The sequence below is a fragment of the Sebastes umbrosus genome, chromosome 4, assembly GCF_015220745.1.
Source record: "Sebastes umbrosus isolate fSebUmb1 chromosome 4, fSebUmb1.pri, whole genome shotgun sequence".
NCBI lineage: Eukaryota > Metazoa > Chordata > Actinopteri > Perciformes > Sebastidae > Sebastes > Sebastes umbrosus.
The window spans coordinates 3,791,394-3,807,679 of NC_051272.1; the positions used below are offsets into that span (position 1 = coordinate 3,791,394).

General features: G+C 39.7%; 1 protein-coding gene across 1 annotated transcript; it reads right to left on the reverse strand.

Annotated features, from left to right (window-relative positions):
- Positions 1-2,627: 2,627 nt before the first annotated feature.
- LOC119486591 (uncharacterized oxidoreductase YjmC-like) lies at positions 2,628-16,030 on the reverse strand. The gene is made up of 11 exons (XM_037766802.1): positions 15,873-16,030; positions 8,432-8,580; positions 7,649-7,837; positions 7,142-7,203; positions 6,959-7,012; positions 6,766-6,864; positions 5,866-6,001; positions 4,901-5,019; positions 4,140-4,235; positions 3,882-3,992; positions 2,628-3,268 (listed from the first exon to the last, which is right to left on the reverse strand). Exons 1-11 carry the CDS (start codon positions 15,878-15,880, stop codon positions 3,203-3,205), a joined length of 1,089 nt encoding a protein of 362 aa, XP_037622730.1. The 5' UTR covers positions 15,881-16,030; the 3' UTR covers positions 2,628-3,202.
- Between the last annotated feature and the right edge of the window lie 256 nt (positions 16,031-16,286).

The following is a 16,286-nucleotide window of genomic DNA, read 5'->3' on the forward strand; positions in this document are numbered from 1 at the left end:
GTCACCTTCTGAAAAAAAAGTGTACGTAATCTCACAGTTTTGTACCGGTTTGGTTCAGTTTTTCTCTCCTTAATCTAATTTCCTGCAGATCTGACCCTGCTTTATGGAAGAAAACACCACCGCACACTCATCACTAAGCGGCCAGTAATGTCTACAAGTCCAAAAACAAACACTGACCCACACACACATCATGCCCTTTTGGTATCACTCGCTCCATCAGTAGTAGCCGCTCACTTCATGATTTGCTCGTTTAATGCGTGATGGACAGATCCCCCCTCAGCACCACAAAAGAAAACACCTGTTAGAATCTGCCTAATCCTAGCCAGCGGTCCTGCACTTTGGGCTCTTGGGGGGCCCCGTTTAATCCGCACAAGGGCACCGGGCCAAGGCCAGGACAGATTAGACCCCCAAAATCCATCTATCCATCCATGCACACACACCTCCGAGTCTGCCCCCTATAACGAGTGTTTGAATCGGCCCCCTTAATCCTTGGACTCGGCGGAGCCCTCCACCCAGCGCACAGCCTCCTTCCCCCCCTCAACCTAATCTCCATGCATCCCCTTCATACACATCGGCAGACCTGGCCCAGCCCAGCCCAGCCCAGCCCAGCCCAGCCCAGCCCAGGACTCACTCACTCACTCACTTACCCCCACTCCTCCACCTCCTTTCCCCTCCCCCGGTGGGGCTGAAAGCCTATTGATTTGTTGATTTCTCTTCTTTTGTCTGCGGCCGGCCGAGTGTTAACGGGACATCCAGGGTCCGGGGCCCAGTGCCAGGACTTTTGGCATGGGAGATTAAGGTCCTGATCTGGGCATCTGTCACTGCCCAGTCCTCCTTCTCCCTAGTGGCTCTGGGAGAGGCCTTCCCTTCAGTCATTGTCGGTACAAATGAGCTGCTTTAGCTAAACTGATTTCATCCAGGAAGAGAAAACACAGACAGTTTACAAATAAAAACATAATCTTGAAAATAGTTTGGCAATAATTAAGAATAAAAAAGTTGCACTTGACTGATACGCACACGTTGTATTTCCATCCCATTAGAGGACATTACATTGTCTTACATTCATTTCCTGGAGACCCAACTAACTTCTACTTGCCTAATCCTAACCCTTTCCCTAACCTTAACCTAAACCTAACCTTACCCTAACCTTAAACCAAGTCTTCACCCTAAAATGTAGTGATATACGTTATGGGGACTGGCATTTTGTCCCCAAAAGGAAGACGAGTCCTCACAATGTGACTGTGTAAACAGATTTATGACGCACGGACGCAATACATTCATGTGCACACAGCTGTTTATTCCACACACACGTACTCATACAGATATTAAAAACTAGACCTATAATATGAATTACAATCTGTCTGTCTGAATTTAGGTGTGTTAATGGTAATCTCATCATTCAAAGAAGAGATATTTGTATGATAATGTCCCATGTAGTCTATTAAATCAAGGTTATTAATATCATTACATATTAGTCTGTCTTGACTTTGATGATGAGACAAACATTAATATTATAAAATGATCCGAGCAGTGTCAATTCTGAAAAATATTTAATACCAAGAATATCAAAAATTCAACCAATCTCGCTACGCTTATTGAAATAATGACTAAGCAACTATTAATAGAATAAAAAAATAGTGTGCTTGTTTGCTTATTTTAATATTTATGTATGTACTTGCCATGTATAACTGTCAGCAGAGGTCATCATGAAATAAAGACAAATCTTAAAGCAACTGTAATACTTAATATATTAAATAATGAGGTAAATGTAAAAAAAAAGATGTTTGTAAACTGTCGAGATAAAGCCACCCAACAACCAAACCAACATCACAGAGCACATGAAATGTGTACAAAAAACCCTGAAGGCATCCATGAGTAGACATTGACGCTCCAAACCCGGTAGTTTACTTGTACTTTGTCTCCATCTAGAGGTGAGGAATCTTACATGCAAGCTGTAGTTTTATGGATTTTATAGGGAGGTTGAATTTAACATTTAAGTGCACACTTTTAATACACCAACTCCATGTTTATATTCATGGTAATAATTGTTTTGTATGAGAAACTAACAATATGGTCACAATAAATCGATTGCCTGCAAGCAAACACTTGAAAAAAGGTTGATTTTAAACATGTTTGAAGGATATCGTGCATTTTGATTTTGACTTACAATCATAAGAGTTTAGCAGTTATGGCATTAAACACTATCCCGTGGATGAAATACCTGAGGGCGCTTGTTTTGTCGATCGACATGTAGACAGCAATACATTAATGCATAATGAATGTCCATAAAATATCGATCTAATTCAGAACACATGAGGCATTTGAGAAAAAGTCTTGGTTTATATGGCTTTTATTGGATAAGGCACATGGTGTTTTTATGATGACCTTTATAAAAGTAGCAAAACAATCGCACAGTCATTTTGAAATGCTTCCCAGTTTAAAGTTATTTTTTTGGGGGCATTTTCCATTTTTATTGACAGGACAGTGGATAGAGTCTTGAAAGGGGGGAGAGAGAGAGTGGATGCGGAAAGGGCCACAGGCCGGATTCGAACCCGGGCCGCCGCGGTCAGGACCAAGCCTTTATACATGGACACCCGCTCTACCAACTGAGCTAACCCAGGCGCCCATGCTTCCCAGTTTAAAAAAAAATAAAAAGGTTTTTGGCCTCAAACGGTAGCTGGATTACTATACAGTTATAAAATGTCATTATAACCGCAACAAAGTAAAACAGCTCACCAACAGGGAATGACCCATCTGTTAAGTCATGACAACAAACTATGATGACTTCAGTTCTTCTTTCAACATCATGACTCAAACTTTGTTCACTCATTCACATCCAGCCGTAAAGCTATGACTTACAACGGCTTTATAAAAGGAATGCACGTTACTTTCGCTGCCAGAGATAAAGTATCTTGAAAACATGTTAAAATCACATTCAGATTTAGTATCTCGAGACACAAATAACACGTTCCAAGGGGTCCCTTAAGAAAGGACAAATGCGTTGATATTATTCTTATAGATGTGTGATGTTATAAATGTTTTATTTTTATTGAAACTTATGAATACCTGACGAGTAAAATGAATGAAATGAGATTGTCAACGTATAATGTAATGTAATTTAAAGTTCCAAAGTGGCTCAATGTCAACTTTAAGTCGAGCAGAAGTTGCCGATTTCCAACGCTGAGAGTCGTGACCGGACCGACTAGTTGGAGATGAGATTGGTGCAGGGCAGTAGCGGGCTGACGCCAACTCTCTTGGCACATTCGTTCTGCAGAAATAAAATTAAAAAAATGGAGTCAAGTTAGCTCTTAAAAGGCTTTTTCCTTAAAGCAATAGTTGGGTCATTTTGGAAAGAAAGTGAATAAGTGTATTACCCAAAAAAACTATTGCTTTAAAAATATACAAGAGAAGTGATGGATCACATCCATTCCACAGAGAATATCACTCGATAAAATTATTGGTACAACATCCATTTGGACAAGTGTGAGAAAAGTAGACCTACCCTCGACCAAAGAAATTCTTAATCAACTAATCGATAAGTTGATTTAATCGACAGACCTGTGAAACTGAGTTTCTCCACAAAGAAATCACACAAAAGCACCACTTTAAATCTTGTGTTTACCAGAGATGTGCTCAAAAGTTTCGTTAAAAGTCAGTCAGCATGAAGAAAGCATAAAAAACAACTAATCGACTACAGAAATCTTAGTTGACTATCAAGACCAAAACGACAGATTAGTCGACTAATCGACTAAGAGGGGGCAGCCCTAGAGAAAAACATCACTTTCCAGTCAATATACAGTCCGTATGTTCATAGAGCTGGAATGAATTACATTGTTCTTAATGTTTCAGATGACCACTTAGTTCTTTATTGTGCTTCTTACCATGTAGTTGACGACGTTGATGTGGTAGGGGATGCCGCCCATCTCCTCACACTTCTTCATGTTCATCCTCTCTGGATCTCCAGCAGCCAGAACAGGAGTGCCGGGCTCGGCCTGAGCAGCAACAACATAATTAACATGTTTCATTTTCTTTTTAAAATGATGAGACTGGGCGGGTTGCAATCATTGGACTATATATATATATATATATTTCTCCTAATTAGTCTGTATATCAACATTGCAGCAGTGGGATGTACTCACAGGCTCCATCTCTCTCTGGATGGACAGCAGGTCGGACATCCTGTCGGGGAACCCAGGAGCGAAGCTCTCCGGATTAATCGCCACAAAACACTGACCCTGAAAAACACAAAGCAGGCGATGACGACACAGTGAACTGTAAATACAAACGGTAAAGAGAGCCGCGACATGATGTAATACAACCGACGTTGGACTCATCGATTGTGCTTATCTTTTAGATAGTGGCGGCTGTAAAAGATTGCGTTTCAGCACGTCACAACTCGTCTCACTCTTTGCTGATCAGACACTGTAATCATCACACTGGATTGTACTTTATCATCAGTGTGGGAACGTTTACTAAATGATCCCGCTGCTTAGCTAAGTGGGCAATCATTATAAAAGTAAGCTGTTTGTTTTGGGTAGCTGCGCAGTCTCAACTCGTGGTGGTTTAGTCACTTTGACTTGAGGATCACAACATGTCTGCAATATCAAACCAGTTATATTTTAACTTGCAGTTAATTTTCAAGTGAACTTCTTTGATTATGCATGAAGTAATAAAACTGCAAAGCAACAAAAGTCCAAATTAAAATGGATAAATGTGGCTCTTGAATACATTTCTAAGACGTATTTGCCACTTAAGATATAGAAATGCAGCTATGAGTTACAGGTAAATCATTTCACATACAATAAGGACAAGAGGACAAAGGTCATGTCTTTTTTTTTTTTTTAAATGTGGCTAATATGTTCTCTAATTATGCAACACAAGCCAAAAATAAATAGCGTACCAGGTTGGCAACACGGTCTGTGACTTTCCATGTGCGGATGTTATTGCTGTACTGGGCACCGGCCAAGATACCACAGAACACTTCTACCATCATACCCAGACCGTAGCCTTTGTATCCTCCTGAGGACAACAACACAGACACACAAACGTCAGTGGTTTCATGCAGAGAGAGGAAGAATGCAACACTTTATCATATATGATATAAGCCCTAAAAATTAGTAAACTGGAAGGGGAAAAATATTTGAAGAAGAGCTCAAAAGTTATGAGTCGGTCCTGGCATTTTCTGTTTGTAGTAGTTTTTTGAGTAAATGAAAGCACAGATTTCAAATTTCTGTTAGAAAAAAAATCAAACACCAAGTGGCAGGTTTTTGCTGCACATAACAGACTGACAGTCAGAGTAGTGTTTGAATTAGAAACCGTACCATTCCTCCTCGATTGTTACAGAAATGATAAGCGAGGATAGAGTAGGATAGGAGGATTATTTCAATAGATAGTTGCTTCAATATCTATTTTATTGTCAATAGATATTTTAATGACAATGAAAACAAACTAGAATTACCGCCTCGCAGTTGTATTTTGCAGCCGACAACTCAAGTTGCAGTTTACATCCACATCTGTCAAAAATGTCATCACTACGTCATTTTATCCTGTTAGACCTGTCTTGTGTGACATTGTCATAATTAGCATATGAATTCTTGAGTTATGGCAAAAACGTGTTTTGTGAGGTCACAGTGACCTTTGACCACCAAAATCTAAATCAGTTCATCCTTGAGTCCAGGTGGACGTTTGTGCCAGATGTAATGAAATTCCCTCCAGGCGTTCCTGAGAGATCGAGAATGGGTCGGGGAGAGGGGGACAACCTGAAAACATTATACTTCTGGCCCAGGTTGTTGCCGGCGCGAAGGCTTAAAAACTTAGGCAGGATCTTTCCCTCCCTGAACAGACTTCTATCAGCTGCTTTCTGACCTGTGGCTTCACTGCCGCCGATGGGCACCAGTCCTCCTCCGCTCAGAACCTTCTTCGGGTCAGTGGTCAGCTTGCCCTGGGCGTCACAGCCCCAGCCCTCAGGAATGGTGTCTCCACGCCGCTCATGGAGCTCCACCTGCGCACATAAAAAACATTGAAACATTAAGTCTTTTACACTTTTACAAGTGTTTCTATAAATTATTAGAACTCCAAGTGGCCTCTCAACTCCTTATTCATTCAGTGGTTTCAAGGATTATGCTTCTGTCACTCAAACTGGTGATGCATATATGTACAAATCAACCAAGTCAGTGTATAAATTCTATCTTGTGCCATGACCAACCATTGTAAAAATCTGTTTTCATTTTAGATAACTATTTAGATGGCTATTGGATAAACAGACATGTGGCGTTAAGATAAACAGCCCGCATCAAACTCTGTTGGCGCAGGTATTATCTCTCGACCTTGAGGAAGTTATGTTCTGTATGTGGGGCAACCCTGATGGCTTATCAGTATAAACAAAGGTGATGACGTGTTTTGTTATAACACCACTAATTTATTTAATGCATTAAGGCAACTTGCAATCTTTAATTAACCTCAGGACCACCGTCAGGTAGAGATACTGGCATCATATGACACTTGAAAACCTGAGTAATCCATCGGTAACAACCATGTCGTACTAGTTTGTCGTGGAGGAGGTTAAATAACGCTCCAAACTTAAAAAACTGGCATGGCTCTCTTTCTTGACAATATTTGTCATTGTTTTGTTAATTGATTTCCAGTAATAAATATATACATATGTTTGCATAAAACAGCATATTTACCCACTTCCATGTTGACAAGAATATTAAATACAGGTACATTTTAAACAGATTAAAAAAAATGTGTGATTAATTATCGTACCTTTCCGAGCGCTACTGCTGATGTGGCCATATCCAGCACAAAGCTGTCTCCGTTTTTAGCAGGAGCTGCCACGCTGATGGGGTTGGTGCCCAAAGTGCACTACAAACAGCAGGATCACAGGATTAAAGTGAGACAGAGAGGTCGTTTATGGCATGAAGTACAGTTTATTCTATGGAATAAATAAGAAATTTACCTCTTTACCACGTGTGGGAACCACCAGGGGGGATGTGTTGGTAAAGGACATGCCCTGTGGTGGTCAGATTATTATTAGATAATACAATTAAAACCATTTAGGAAAACAGCACATTTGCCTCCATTACTAAATAAAGAGCATTTAAATTAAATTCATAAAAAGGTGGATGAACCTTTCACTCACAATCATGTTTTCCTTCAGAGCTTGCATCGCGTAGTACCCGGCAATACCGTAATGGTTGGAACCTAAGACAGAAAAGTGTCATACATGTATTTTCATTGTTTTATCGGGTGAGATTCGTTGACACTTTAGTGAAGTAAAATGCTTCTGTGATAAACTGAAAAATAATTTTACTGCCAAAAGAGTAAATTCTATTAATTCAAATCCAATGCACTTTGCAGCCATCAGACACTACAGTGGTGTTGGTACCTCCTCTCCCTCACTTTAATTGCCTGTTATATGAGCCAAACTACTAATCTTTTAACAGTGAAGATAATCCCCTTTACACATGCTGAACGTTCAGTCCGATCAAATACACACTTGCATTTGAAACCTGAGCCTGTTAGTGTGTTTATCCCACGGATGAACCTCAATCAAAACGCATCATACGATATAAGTTTCTATAGAATTGGACCTGTGCAGCAGTTATGGCATTTGAAGATTTCAATGTATCTTGATGCTCAGACTCACCGCGTGCCACCACCCAGCCAATGCCAGCTTCTTTTGCCTTCTTGAGGGCCAGTTTCATGCAGAAGTTTCCTACCACAGGACCCAGGAGGTTCTTCCCATCCACCAGCGCTGTGGCTGCAGTCTGGTTCACCACCACCGGCTCACCGTCCTTGGCACAGATTCCTGTCTGGATGTCCTTTACATACATGTCTGTCAAGAAGGTATAGAGACAGCGAGCACAAATGATATTTAAATACAGACACAAAAACCTCCAAATCATAGTACATAAAATCGAACTGATGAAATAAAGATTGGGTCTTCAAAAGGCACAGTGTGTAGGATTTGGCGGTATTTAGTGGTGAGGTTGCAGATTGCAACCAACTGAAACTTCTCCAGTGTGCCAAGCGTGAAGGAGAACTACGGTGGCCGACATGAAAATGCAAATGGTCCTATCTAGAGCCAGAGTTTGGTTTGTCCGTTCTGGGCTACTGTAGAAACACTGGGCTCCGTGTGTAGATATAAACAGCTCGATCTAAGGTAATGAAAACGCAACGATTCTTATTTTCAGGTGATTATACACTAAAGAAAACATACTTATTAATATTATATTCCAGTTTTTGTCAATAGATCCCCCTAAATGCTACACACTGTCCATTTAATAAAATTTTAAAAGACAAAAATGATTGCATTAGGGAAAGCTTTTACATTTTGAGTATTAGTGTCACAGTTTACCAACATGTTTCTTCTTTACCACTAAAATTGTGCTGCCACCTTTAAATCGAACATGCAGATAAAGTGACTGACCCATCCTGTTGAGTCCATGGCTGTAGTGTCCCCTGTGGTCTCCCTCCACAAGCACCTCGGCCAGGCTGCGGGCGTGATGCGGCTGGGTGCCCACGCCCGTCATACACCTCTCAATGAAGCCTTGCACCTCCGCCTTGGGAATTAGACATCTGCAGAGAGGAGAAAGTCATAATCTGATGATCATATCCTCAAATAAGCATTTTTATTTTCAAGAAATTAGTCAGGTTATGGTGCACATGACAATAAGATTATTTTTTTAATTTTGGATTTTTAAGTATTTAGGAACAAAACATGATGAATGCTCCTTTTAAAAAATATTTTTTTTAGCAATAACCCTTAATGTAACTGTAATATTATGTTCTTGTTTTGTAAAGAAAGGTGAAGAAAAATGCTGTTCAACAGGTCTCTTTTCATCCCTAATATCCGTTACGTTCCTCTGATCTGGAGTTACAAATCAAATAAGACTTTGGCAACTCAGAGCCAGAAAAAACAAATCCGTTAACATGGTAATTTTTTGTCTGATGTTTGTTCTGTTCTTGAAGCCAATATTTGTAATTTGAGACCGAACCGAACAGAGAGTCTGACTTTTGGCCTAAAAAGCAAAGGTAACCTATTGCAATGCTGCACAATTATGTCCCACACAAAAGTCCTGCAGAGGTTAACCCCTTTTTTGCAGTTCATAATGTTTGACAGAATGCACAAACCCATGCTAAATCAAAGTCCATCGTAACAACAGTGATTGCACAACATGTCCAGTAACCACATAGACGGTCATGACAGTAGAGCTCCGCCGGTACGTTAAATTGTTATTGCACACTGAGTAAAAATTCTGATGGTAGAAACACCAAAACAAAACCGCAAACTTTCTGTTAACTTTACAAAGCAGTTCTGTGTTCTGCGTGAATATGAGAACTGCCAGAACATCATGTACCAGATGATGTTTTGGAAATATAGTTTGACACACTGTACACACTGGAGCCACTGTCTCAGTTTCTGTCACAAGTCACATGCATGAAAACCCCCTCAGGAAACTGCAGCAATTACATAACAGAGTGACAGTTGTGTTGAATACTTTATGGTGGGAACGGTCTCGATAAGACATGGCAGTAACTAGAGTGGTCTGTCAAGCTAAAAAAAAGTCATTATCATGCCTTTAATTCTAAGATCAAACTTTTTGAAATTGTGAAATTGTCCCTTGCAATTTCCTGCAATTTCCTACACAGATATGAAAGTAGTTGTCACATGCTTGACATGACTAAATGGAAAGCGCATGTCCCTCAATCATCACCAGTTACAGATGGTTACATCAGCCCTGTGGCATAGCAAATATTGAGAGATATGTTGAGTGGAAGAAAAACGGCAGAAAATTAAAAGCTGTACAAGCGTTTGCATATACACTTTATGTTTACTTTACCAAACAACAACTTTAGAGATAAGATAAGATATTCCTTTATCAGTCCCGCAGTGGGGAAATGTGCAGTGTACAGCAGCAAAGGGGATAGTGCAAAAAACAAGAAGCATCAGCTAACACAATAAAAAAGAGCTAAATAAAGTGTAACAAAAATATGAACCATTTAAATAGAAGGAAATATAAAAATAGGAGCAGTATATACAGTATTGACAATAAACAGACTATTAAAAAATTGCACAAGTGGAAAAATTATATTGCACTGTGAGAATGAAGTGAAATTCCACCTAAAAATATTACACAATAAGAGCAGACTGACAATGACAAAATAAATATAATACAATTCTAATATTAATAGACTGTCACGGGGTAAAGTTCAATGATAAAGAACAAAGTTTAGAGGTTCTTTTCTGAGAGGGGTTAGTATTACGTCATATGAAAACCAGGATATTTTTCCTGATTGGCTTTTTTTTTACTTGTATTCTCTGTAAATTCAATTCCAGTTAAAGGTACAGTGTGTAGGATTTGCAGCATTTATGGGTGTGGTTGCAGATTGCAACCAACTGAGTACCCCTCCGCTCACTCCTCCCTTTCCAGGACTACGGTAACGTGAGCCGCCGAGTGCAAAACTGTGGCAACGCCATTGGTTTGCTCAGAGGCCATCCTTACCATAATAACACTAATTTAGGAGCAACAGAAGTCGGTGGCAGCTGGCGGTACCACGGTTTTGCACTCTGCGGCTCATGTTACCACAGTTTCACAACCGTGTCGGAGAACTACGGCGGCCTTCAGGTAACATAAAAGTTCAAAAGTCTCTCTCTAGAGTCAGAACTTGGTTTGTTCGTTCTGGGCTACTGTAGAAACATGGTGGAGCAACATGGTGGACTGCGTGAAGAGGACCCGTTATGTACTGTAAATATGAAGGGCTCATTCTAAGCTAACGAAAACACAACGATTCTTGTTTCAGTCGATTATACGCTAATGAAAACAGTTCTGAATATTATATTCCAGTTCTGCTCATAGATCTCCCGAAATGTTACACACTCTTCCTTTAAGAGACAACTTTAAGAAGTTATATAATGATGCCTTCCAAACAAACCAGTTAACTGCAAAATGTTCTTTAAAAATACTTTTCCAGAAGTTGAATGATAGATGTTACGACTCACTGTGATGAAACATGTTTGGATGACTAATAAGAACCAGATTAATTATAAAATCCTGTTTTTTTAACCCTGACAGAACACATCGACGTCTCTGTGTGTTTTCTAGTCTGTAATGCTGACCACAGTACGTGCTACGTCATGTCTTCCTTCTCCATTGTCCTTCTCACTCTTTACTCTATTCCCTCGTTTCCTTCATTGTACTTTGGGGTATTCGGTGGTTAGAGAACGGAAAGTTTTTGGAATGCACCATGATTGGGTCCAGATGTGGGCTCTTGGCGAGCTGGATCAGCCTCGCACTTCCTTTCTAAAATAACACTGTGTTCTGTACAAAGAGCTCTGCTCAAAAAAACCAATAACCGATACAAGTCATCGAATATTCTGCACCTACCGAATCCCCCTTTCCACTGGCCCAAACTACAGTATCGGATCCACTATCCAACTTTCTGTTATAGCATCTGGTTTAAGTTTCTAGCAAGAGCATCCGACTGTGAGACCAACAACTCTGAGACCAAAATCTGCAAGATCTCCAGAGCAACATATATGAATTCTTGAAACGTATATGAGACACCAATATTTCCAACATTTAGGACCACCCTTACAAGGACAATTGTGAGGACAATTTGTGAAATTCACTCGTGTGTAAATCAAGTTGTGGCACATATAATAGCTCAAAAAGGACACCGTGTACACTTACAGCTCACAGCGCACCAACCCAAACCCCTCCCATCACTAACTGCAACCAAACATGTCTGCTTCAGTTTTAATCCAGCTAAACCAGTACATTTATGCCCTAAAGCATGTAAATATACTCATGCCCGAGTGTCAACACCACTCTTGTGTCTAAATGCTAAATATGAAACTAACTTATTATAGCTTTGCATAAAGACTGGAATCAAACACAAACAGCTGGCTTTGTTCTGTTCAAAAGTAATAAAATCCACCTTCCAGCACATCTAAAACTCACTAATCAACACGTTATATATCTTCTTTGTTTAATCTGCACAAAAACCAAAGTGTAAATTTCTTGTTTTACTATTTCTATTACTTTGCAGGGACCTCCTGGAGTCTTCGCTGGTCTTGGCGAAGAAATATCCGGCACATAATCCCCCCTAAAACAGCACACTTTCATTTTCACACTTTGTTTTTTTTGTACGGATTAAATAAACAAGAGATAACATGATTACTGGTAGGCTTGTAATTGCCCCTGGACAGAACCAGACTAGTCCTGTGTTTTCATCTTTATGCTAAGCTAGGCTAAGCTCAGTGAGAGTGATATCAATCTTCTCAGATATCTAACTCTGGCCAAGAAAGTGTATGTGTAAAAAGCAATTGCCAAAATGTCGAACTATTCCTTTGAAAGGATTACATATAGCTATGTCACCATAGTTTAGGTGTTGTCAATTCAGCAGAAGGTCAAGCTGCAATTTGAGACCTCACTAATATATCATGCTGTTATTATTTTATTTTACCTTTAGTGAATCTGGACTCTTTCACGGTAAAATCTCTCTACTTTTTAGCTTTTGACCTTTACCCGAGTCAATATTGTACTGCAGGCCCCCCCTCCTTACATGGAGACATAAACCATCACTGGGTTGTCTCTGGCATCCACAGGAGTAATGACACTAACATCTGCAGGGAGGCTGGACTTGGGTTGGAGATAGGGGGGGGGGGGGGGGGGGGTGAGACACATAGCAGCCCTAATGAAATCCAGAATGGAGCCTGGTAAAGTATGGAGGAGGTCCCAGTGGAAACTTATGCAATGTCTTATGTAAGAAGGGAGCAAAAACACCCTTATACAATTACAGAGCAACGAGGAAGGAGTCACGGATAAGAGTCAACTTTGACCGGGGCTGCAGGATGGAAGGGTGACATCTTCCAGATGGCCGGTACCAAAGAAAGTCTTGTCAGTGTTTGTTTTGGTGCTATAAATGCTATTTACCCATGGCATTTCAAACTTATCTTAAAAAGTTGCCATTGTCCATGCCATCCCTCTTTTTCTTTTTTTTAATATATATATAACCCTATATATATATATATATATATATACATATATATATATGTATATATATATATATATATATATATATATATATATATACATATATATATATATACAAGTATAATGGAACATGTGCGTGTATAAGAAGGGGCCCACACTCCCCTATGGGAAAAACACAGGAAAATGTAAAAAGATCCACGTTGCAGCTGTAAGTCTTGATGCATTCATCAACTGCTGCACAATCTTTATCCCTAAGATAGAGACTATGCATCATAGATCATGTCACCTTAAAAGAGGAACCAAGATTTGATTAGATTTTAGTTTGCTAGTTTTAGTTTAGTTTCAGTCTAGTTTTTAAATATTTAGCTTTACATAATTTTGTTTTTGTTTGGGCTATCTATAATGTCTCAGAAGTAGCTACATATACATACAAAATACATGGTTGTAGAACTGTGTAGGAATGGCCATTTAAAAGGTCCAGTGCGTCAGATCTGACATTATCTAGCGGTGAGGTGAGGAGATTTCAAACAACTGAAACTTCTCCTGTGTTGGAGAGCTACGGTGGCTGACGTGAAAACGCGAATGTCTCTCTCTAGAGCCATTTGGAGCAGAGCCAGTGCGTAGAGTGTGTGTGTACGTGGGAAGTGAGTGGTGAAGCAAGAGAGAGAGAGCAGCGGCGACGGGAGCGAGTAACGTTATCGACTCTGGCCAAAGCAGGCAAAGTTAACAATGTTTAGTTTGTCTGTTCTGGGCTACTGTAGAAACATGGTTGACTCAGTGAAGAATATTAACGGCTCATTCTAAGATAACAAAAACAATTCTTAGTTTCAGGTGATTATACGCTAATGAAAATATACTTATTAAAATGATATATAAATAGATCCCTTTAAAATGCTACAAACTGGTCCTTTAATGTTTAATCTTCGTGCTACTTCAGTGTCTGATGTGAAGCGATTGCGGCGTAGCGCCATCTACTGGAAGGTCAAGTCTGTGTGGCTAAACATTATACAAACAGCGTTGTGAAATTTGCAGATGATACAACAGTGATAGGGCTCATTGCAAATAACAATGAGATGGCATATAGGGACGAAGTGAGTAACCTGACCATGTGGTGTCACAACAACAATCTGTCACTGAATGCGGAGAAAACTTATAAGGAGCTTATAATTGACTTCAGGAGAATTAAAACTGTTCATCACCTGTTGATATAAATAACACTCCTGTCGAAATTGTCATCAGCTTCAAGTTCCTAGGCCCTCATCAACTTCTACCGGTCCACAATAGAAAGCATCTTAACTGGATGCATACTGGTCTGGTTTGGCAACATTACATCATGTGACCACAAACTCCTGACGAGGACAGTGAAAACAGCATCAAAAATTATTGGATCACCGTTACCACAGTTACAGGACATTTACACCACTCGCTGCAGGAAGAAAGCACTTTGTATCATGCACGACACAAGTCATCCAGCATATACACTTTTCTCATATCTCCCTTCAGGGAAGCGCCTACAGAGCATCGGAGCTCGGACCTCTCGCCTCAGAGACAGTTTTTACCCTCAGGCGGTCAGACTACTGAACAGTAGCACTAAATGAATGCAGAGCTGTGGATTGTTTTATAATTGTATTCTTAGGTATTGTCTTATTTATTGTAGTATTTATCAACTGTACTATTTATAGATTTTAAGGGCTGAGAGAGAGCCAGGGTAAAATGCATTTCATTGCATTTCACTGTACACTGTACTTTTAAATGCATATGACAAACTTGAAACTTGTTCAATTTCTGTGGTTCAAACAAGAGTTGAGGGAAATTCATGCAGTCTACTTTTTTTGGAAGTGATATATTAAAGTTAGAAAACTAAAACTGATATGAATTAACATCCATTTTTATTTTATTCGTTTTTTAAACAGGCAATATTGTTTCCATTTAGTCTTAGTTTTTCTTAAAGGATACAGTTTTTATTTAGGTTCAGTTCACTAACAATATTTTTAACTGCTTATTTTCATTTTAGTTTCAGTTCTCAGTTCACCATAATAACCTAAGGAGGAAGTGATTTTGAAAATTGTTTGAATGTGTGCAGGAGGGTGTGCTTACTTACTCTTAGACAAGTCTACAAGGTTAAACACTAGTCTGCAGGCTTTAAAATGTAACCCGAAGTCTGGTGCAGACTGCTGCTACTATTGTTTGGTTTTAATGTATGTTCACACAGGACTCCCTAGAAAACAGTATTGATACAGAGCAGATCAATAAAGTGAATTGAACTGAGGTTTGATGATGAAATGTGACGTGGTCGGTGGTGGAAGGAGACTGCTACTTAGAAGAACATATCTGCATCACTCTGCTCTGGTCGAGTCTTCAATTCAAAATATTTACATGAATGCATGTAAATAAAACAAAAGCACATAACTTAAATGCGTTGCATAATAATCAGCACATGAAACAGCCAAAATAAATTGTTCTTTTTAAACATAAAGCAAATCTGTTTTGCAGACAGCATGCTTTGCACACTGGCAGTATCAATGACCTGAGCTGATCCGAAGTCCAATAGTGCACATGATTAAAACTGTTCAAGGAAACTGTGCTAACTTTATTTTGCCAAAGTTAGAAAAAACGGCTACAATGACTCTTTTGCGTGGCTCATGGCCAAGTGGAAGAAATATTCAGATCTGGGGAAATACTCTACTGCAAGATTGCATTCAAAAACGCACTCTACTGCAAGTCTGTGAGTCTTATCATGAAGACCATCAAGACAAGTTTTTCCTGTTATGTCTTGCAGCTCATGCACGCACTAATATATAGTACTAATACTAATATAATAGTCTCTGTATCACCCCTGATCTCCTGTAATTGGAGAGCAGACCTCCTTACCTGCTCATGTTGACTGTCCGGCTTGCTGCTCTTGGCTCTTGGTGCTGGTGATCTGTTGGTGCCGATGATTCACGGGACGACAGCAAGCCAATTTCCTCCTCTTCAAGCTTTTAGCTGCAGAGTTTGGAAACGCCCAACGTTGTCAAATCTGTCAGGTATCCTGCGTGTCTGTATGAAGGCTGTGGGCGTGTTGGAGGAGAGGCTTTGGTTGGAGGGAGTTTCTTCTCTGCGCGCCATCATCATCACCTTCCTTTGGGTTCCTGCACACATAGGGGTGGAAGGAAATGAGAATGCAGATATATTGGCCAAACAATCATTAAAACGACACTTAATTGACATACAAATACTGTTAAGTAAAGCAGAGGTTAAAACCATCATTAAGGACTACATGCACAAAACCTGGCAAGAATACTG

Bases quoted from the DNA above. Each gene is read 5' to 3' on its own strand.
- LOC119486591 (XM_037766802.1), bottom strand. The intron at 6,002-6,765 runs GTACGATAATTA...TTATGTGCGCAG, and splicing joins CAGCAGTAGCGCTCGGAAAG to GTGGAGCTCCATGAGCGGCG. The intron at 3,993-4,139 runs GTGAGTACATCC...GTTGCTGCTCAG, and splicing joins TCCAGAGAGAGATGGAGCCT to GCCGAGCCCGGCACTCCTGT.